This window comes from Poecilia reticulata, chromosome 8 (genome assembly GCF_904066995.2).
Source record: "Poecilia reticulata chromosome 8, P_reticulata-male-v2, whole genome shotgun sequence".
NCBI classification, from domain to species: Eukaryota; Metazoa; Chordata; class Actinopteri; order Cyprinodontiformes; family Poeciliidae; genus Poecilia; species Poecilia reticulata.
Genome location: NC_088837.1, coordinates 13,260,830 through 13,267,840, shown reverse-complemented (window position 1 = coordinate 13,267,840; position 7,011 = coordinate 13,260,830). Strand labels below are relative to the sequence as shown.

General features: G+C 38.9%; 1 protein-coding gene and 1 long non-coding RNA gene across 3 annotated transcripts; one reads left to right on the top strand and one right to left on the bottom strand.

Annotated features, from left to right (window-relative positions):
* Window positions 1-1,430: 1,430 nt before the first annotated feature.
* On the top strand, window positions 1,431-3,370 carry ndufb10 (NADH:ubiquinone oxidoreductase subunit B10). Its single transcript, XM_008416811.3, has 4 exons — window positions 1,431-1,669; window positions 1,775-1,913; window positions 2,794-2,933; window positions 3,226-3,370. Exons 1-4 carry the CDS (start codon window positions 1,522-1,524, stop codon window positions 3,312-3,314), a joined length of 516 nt encoding a protein of 171 aa, XP_008415033.2. The 5' UTR covers window positions 1,431-1,521; the 3' UTR covers window positions 3,315-3,370.
* A 1,952-nt stretch (window positions 3,371-5,322) lies between these two features.
* LOC145552542 (uncharacterized) lies at window positions 5,323-7,011 on the bottom strand. 2 transcript variants are annotated; one of them, XR_014088621.1, is made up of 3 exons: window positions 6,200-7,011; window positions 5,791-5,950; window positions 5,323-5,408 (listed from the first exon to the last, which is right to left on the bottom strand). It is a non-coding gene; the product is annotated as an uncharacterized LOC145552542 (long non-coding RNA). The 2 variants fall into 2 exon arrangements; XR_014088622.1 differs by having other exon boundaries at window positions 5,795-5,950.

Genomic DNA, 7,011 nt, shown 5'->3' with positions numbered 1-7,011 from the left:
TGCCAAGCCCTGACAGGAGAAGACAGCGACAGGGAAAAGGGTAAAGAGAAAGGTCTTAGGTGGACTGGGAGGCCCAGCAGATGGCAACCGTACAACCAATAAAGGAGAGAGGGAGGACGACGAGGGCTTCACTGTCATGAAACTAAGGTTTAATTGGACTTTATTTATCCCAGCCAGCGAATTAAAGATTTTACCTTACTCTGATGAGTCTTTACTTTCTGCTCTAATATGAGATGGACTTTGTTTGTTGCTATAACTACCTGCTGTCAGAGTGCAGACAATTCCTTGGGGATATGTGAGTGTACTTACTAAATGGATGGATGGATGGGTTTTTCTATTTTCTGGGGTATGAATTCAAAGATGAAGAATCTAATTTCTTTTAAGATCTGGTTACTGAACTTGAATATGAATCATGGTTATCTAGCCACCAGTGAGAAGGATGGAAAGGGAGGTAAAAAGAAAACAGAATATTGCCAGGAGAAAGCTACAAAATGAGGTCTTTCAGAGACATTTTGATTCACCAAGTCTAGAAAATAATCCATATAATAGATGGTTCCTAGGCAAGAATGCCATAAATAAAAAGTTTCTTCTGTCCTACCATTACAAATGTGAAACGACCGTTTGGTAAACAAAGGTGATATTTATAAGAATCAAAGAATATGCAGAAAAGTACCTCAAGCACAATGAAGGATCTATGATGATGTGGATTTGTTCCAAAAAATCCTAGGATCCTTGTTAAAGATCATTTAAGCATGACTCTTTCAAAATCTTCACTTTTTGAATAATACTCTGTTGTCATACCTTACATTTAGCTTTCTGTCAAAGGTCAACAGTAGTGCAACAAATAAATAATTTGTCAAAGGAATATGAATGTTTGTGATGGTTGAAATAAAGCTGAATAAATACAATAATTAATTCTGCATAGCACTTTAACTGTAAAACTTTTTTTTTCTGTTATAGTCTGAGACCCGTTGAGAGACTCTAATTACTTAAGCTAACAAATAAAACACATTTTGTAAAACTGAAGAATGAGATAATTAAATCAACATTAAAACAATTATATATACACATTTAACGTTTTAATCAGTGATTATTTGCCTATGTTTTAATCAAATAATTAAAATATGTAAATGTTCACATTACATTCCCTCCATAATTTGTTAAAAATGTAACTGTTCATGTGTTGAATTGTGGAACTTTTGAGATCTTTCTAGCTCTCTAGCACTCCCTAGTGGATTTAAAAGGCACAACAGCTCAACCTTTATTTTTCTACCTTCGTGTAAATAACTATATTTACACGAAGGTAAATATAATTACCTTGGCGAAAAATGTCGCTTTATTTTTTACATTATTTCTCATAATCGCAAAACCCACAACTGCTAAATGATTTTTTTTATTTATATTTTGTTGACCTCTAATTCGCCATTGTGGTGTGTCTACTACGCATGCGCCACCTCGAAAGGAACTCTGTCGAGGTCGAACTGTAGGATCTGCATAATCTTGAGCAAAACAAGACACAAAATGCCCAACGACTATGATAAAGCAGTATACCCCGAACCTCCGCGGCAAACTCCGGCCGTGGATAAGCAGACGGCGCTGCCAAACCCAGCTCTAATCCTGACTAAACTGTTCTATTACACCGTGGACCTTCCTGTCACCACATTTAGAGGTAAGAGAAGCTAACGGGGCTAACAACAGGACACAGTGCGAGCTAACACGGCCTTCATTTGGTTTTCCTTCCCTCAGCCTGACGCTTGTTTCTCTCTATTTCCAGATACTATCGACAGCATTCGGTCTAAAAATAAGCTGGTCTACTACCACCAGAAGTTTCGCCGTGTTCCCTACCTGACGGACTGCCAGGAGGGAGACTTCACCTGCTACTATGAGGCTGACATGCAGTGGAGGAGAGACTAGTGAGTTGGAACTAATTATATATCCTAGGAACTTTTGTAAGGCACTGTATGTGGGGAATATGAGACTGCAAAACAATAATATGAAAAAACATTTAAGCCTGTTTATGAATTTCTTCTGAATAGAAGTGTGAATCTGCTGAGAGTTAATTTTGAGTCTTGATCCAGCATTTCTGAGACCAAATGTGGTTCTAAATGGCTAATATAGAAATAATCAGTGTTTTCAAAAATAAGTCTAAAAGACTTGCATCCCCAAGGTTTCTATGTATTTTCATTCATACAGTATAAAAATCCCACAACAGAATGACAGTAATGGTACAAAGAATCCTATTTTCATTTGGTGAGCTTTGTCATTATTTTTCTCATTAGGCAACAAATCACGTTTCTTTTTCTTTTTTTTATTTCACAAATGAGCAATTTTCTTTTCAAGAAAATGCATTCACTCTATTTTTTTTTGGAAGTTTAATATTTTTCTTTGCTCTAAAACCCAACTATATTAAGTCATGTTTTTTCAGCTGGAAAACAAATTTGATAATGTAGATATAAATGAATAAACTACTTTTCTATTGACGAATCATTAAGGTTTTTTGGCTCTAATCTAGCTATATAACTCTACAGTAAGTCCACAGACTACTGAGTGGAAGCTAAGATACTACAGGAATGCCATGAAGAGTTTAAATGTAACATTTAATTACATTTTATGGACAGACTAGTGATGCCTCTCACTGTTGTTTTCAAGTGCGTCTTGCCATTATCTTGCATACTTCCAAAAGTGTTACGATTTTGTCCAATGTTGAACAGGATCAAGGAAAGGTGTCACTTCTGTTCCTCTGTGGAAAGTGAACTCAGTTACCACTTCGGGTTATCGTTTTTCTCGCCACAGTAAGGTGGATCAGGAGATTGTGAAGGTGATCCAGGAACGAATGAGGGCCTGTCAGCAGAGAGAAGGGCACAGCTACCAGCAGAACTGCACCAAAGAAATCCAGCAGTTCAACGAGGTGACCAAGAACTTCCAGTCACGCTGTAAGTATCTCACCGCTGAAACCTGGACACATTTAGTGCAACATTAAAGCTAAGTCACTGTATTACTGTGCATTACATTTTTTTATTGTTGTGCATAGAGATGTGTGTATGCAATTTTTTTTCAAATGGAGCAAAACTGGAAAAACCTGGGCTCTAAAATGACAATTTGTTGCTTGTTTTGAAATTAAAATAAAAACATTGAGTTCAAGCAAATCATGAGAGAATCTTTAGATTTGACCTTTTCTCCCAGGGAATCCTGGCACGTTTTAATTGTGGCCTAATTCTTCCTCAGATGGAGACCTTGGTGCCTACGCTAATGCGAAGAGGTGTCTAATGAAGCAAAAAGAACGAATGATGGCAGCTCAGGCCCAAAGTGCTTAAAGACAGTCCTTCCTGTTCAATGTATGAATTGTAAAATAAAGTTTATGTGAGTAAAATGTGTTTGTGTGCTTTTTTAGTGCCCCCGCTCACATTTGTTTTTCCAACAATAAAGTCAACTGGCTGCTAGCTTGACCAGTGAAAAATCTGAGCGGTTCAGCTGATTTCCTCTGTTTGGGTTTGTTTTCTCGTAAATGTATTTTTGTCATTTACTAAAGTATTGTCCTTAAATAAGTTCATTTGCATACAAAATATCTATCTTCATTGCTGAGATTTAAATATATATATATATATTTTTTTTTTAAATCAGAAAAATACTGTGTTTTTGAGTTACACTGAATTATTTTACACCAAAATCTAAAAATGGTTCATCTGCAAGCCATGTGATCTACCAGTAACTCAAACAAAATGGATGCAACTTGGGTAGGAATGTGGCAAATGAGTAAAATGCCTTTTGTTCTGGGTTTTCCCCAGGAGCAGTACAGAACTAAATCTAGGAACCTGGACTTCAACCCATTTTATATATATATATATATATATATATATAGCATGGGTCCTTAAAATGAAGATGTGCCAGTTTTTAGGTCACTTAATGAAATACCCACATTTAAGTATTTAAAAAAAACTGCCCTGAAAATCTGAACTAATGATGCATCAAGATTATAGACTAAAGTGATCTTTAAACTAATCACTTGGTAGAAAGTCTTTTGGGTTCCTGTACATGTTTAGCATGGTTATTTCTCACCTTTCAGGGCTTAACATTTTCTAGATGTCGGGTATGTTTAAATCACAAGTTTGCTCAAAAACTCTACATGCAGAGCTTAAAGTAAAAAAAAATCCTGAGCCTGAAACTTATAGTGGTGATAGAAATGAACTATACTGTTGCTATTGCCAGAGTTTAATAAAAATTGTCTTTGAATAGTGCAAACAATTGCTTCTAACAATACAATTAACAAGCTAAACAAATAAGACTTCAGTACATTTCAACTCAAAACAAAATGTAAAATGTCGTGGTTGTTCTGTTTACTTCTGACGGGTCAATCAGAAGTAAACAGTAAATAGCTTTTGTAGTTCGAAATTTGAAACTGTGCTGTGTTATATAGTCAATTTCTAACTGATCTTGTCATTAGAGACAGCCCATTGCCTGATGAAGGTCAATTGCTGACCGAAACGTTGCTTTTGCTGTTCTCTATTAAAAGTGCCTAACGGCTTACAAAACAGTTCAGTTTCCCTTCCGTTATTTTATTTTTTCTACTTTTCAACACTTCTTTTACAGTTTATTTTAAGAAAAATTTTAGACTTTTTTATCAATCCTTCGACCTGATGTCTCTCCTCCTCCTCTTGTAAATCCTCCTCTCCCTTCTCAGCAACCGGAGCAGGTTCTGCCCTCAGATAATGAAACTGAGGTAGATCACCAGGATGAACAACTCTATGACCCTGATGATGAAGATGAAGAAGACCCTGCTTACGAACAAGGTGAGGAAGATGATGCTCATCTCCAATCAGAGCAGGCTTCGACTGGGGAAGAAGATTTTCCTGACTCTCCTCCCTTAACATTCGCACCTGCTCCCTCCCCGACCCTATCCCCCCGCACTGCAATGATGACCACAGCAACAATGACAGACCTCCCGGGGGACTGGTCACCCTGTACTTCAGAAAGGAGAGATAGTACAACCAACACACCCCCTCTCCCTGCAGATGAAGTGTTGACTCCTCTCCCTCAACGCCGGCTGGGACATCAGGAGCTCACCGCCTCTGCCCTCGGAACTACACAACCAACAACCCCTCCCTCTGAACCTGAGATGACAACGACTCCTGCTAGAGAGGAGGACACCCTCTGCTTGAAGGAGCTACTCAGGGAAGAAACCCTCAAACGTCCAGACACAGCCACAAAACCTTCCCCCCCTTCCCAGTCCACCGAGGCCTCACAGCAGGAACGTCAAGCTTCTCTGAGACCCAGAAAGAGCTCCATTCACCAGAGGCTTCGAATCTGCACACAACGGAAACTCACTTTCAGCACCGGGACCAACACACTGGACTCCACCCTGATCTCCTCCGCCAGAAGATCCACAGCGCCATCTTCTGCCCAGACCACATCTGCACAGAAACAAGAGGAAACTCTTAACAAAGTGCGCAACTGGGTCCTTCAACTGGACAAAAGGTTGGTAATTCTGGGGGACTCAAATGTGGGTAGGCTCCCTGCTCATGACAACCCAGATCTACGGGTTGAAAGTTTCCCTGGTGCCAAATGGAAACATCTCACCCACCTCTTTGAGAAAGCACCTGTGTCTGAGATTGTTAGCCGACTGATTCTCTCAGTGGGCATCAATCACAGGTCTCAGAGAAACAAAGAGGCTGCAGTGAGTGAAATGATGACAGCACTGAAGGCAGCCAAGCTAAAATGCCCGAATGCGGACATTATGGTTCCTGAGATGAACTTTTCGCTGTCTCTGCCTCACCATGAACAGGTAACGCTCACCTACATGAACACCCATATCATGCAGCTTTACAGCTACATCCCTGCACTTGGCAAGCGGGCCTTCACAGTGAACAGGGACGACATCCACTGGACGAAGGCCACAGCATCTCGCATGCTTAACCACTGGTCCAGGTGGTTAAAATAGACTGCCCCAAGAGCCCTGGAAAGAAGGAGGGGCATGGTAAGATTGTAAATAAAAATGTATGTAACCTCTCCAAATCTTTTGTTCTCAGTGATGCGCAGTGTTCCCTTCTAAACAGGGGTTTGACTTTTATTCCAACAAAAAGTAACAATAGCTCAAAGGAAATTAAAATGCAAATGAGATATGAGCTACAGAAATATCATAGGAGGATAAAATTGGCCATCTATTATAAGGATGATACCACAAATAACATGGGTGACAACTTACCTTTTATGCCTGAATCTGACTGGTCTCCTCCAATCACCACCCTCCCTCCTGAGGTGGACAAATTAATTGGCCAGGACCTAAATTATTTGGACAAAGAATTCAAACTTATTAAAACAATACCTAACTTAAACACAGAAGAAAATAAAGCACTAACAGAATTAATGAATAATCATAATATTATAATCAAGCCGGCCGACAAAGGCAGCTCCATAGTAATCATGGACAGGGAGCAATATTTGTGGGAGGGCCACAAACAATTATATGATGAAAAATACTACAAAAAATTGGATACCCCTATTTATATGAATACCGCCCCCCTAATAACAAAAATTTTAGAGGATCTACATAAAAAGAAATTTATAAACACAAAACAAAAATCATACCTTCGGGGGCCCCCAGAACCTAGAGCCAGAAGGTTCTATTTATTACCAAAAATTCACAAAGAAATTAGTAAGTGGTCCAAACCTTTTGAGATTCCCCCCGGACGGCCAATAGTCTCTGACTGCGGTAGCGAGACCTATCGAACTGCAGAGTTCATTGACTATTATCTATACCCCCTGTCCATCTTACACAAATCTTATATCAAAGACACCTATGACTTTGTCCAAAAAATCAAATTAATTTCTTTACCTCAGGACTCTATTTTATTTACAATTGACATAGACAGTTTGTACACAAATATTGACATAGATGAAGGAATTGGTTGTATTAAAAGAATCTTTTTGAAATACCCCGATTCGAGGAGGCCAGATAAAGAGATCATTAAACTATTAGAAATTAATCTAAAAAGAAACGACTTTGTGTTTGATGGC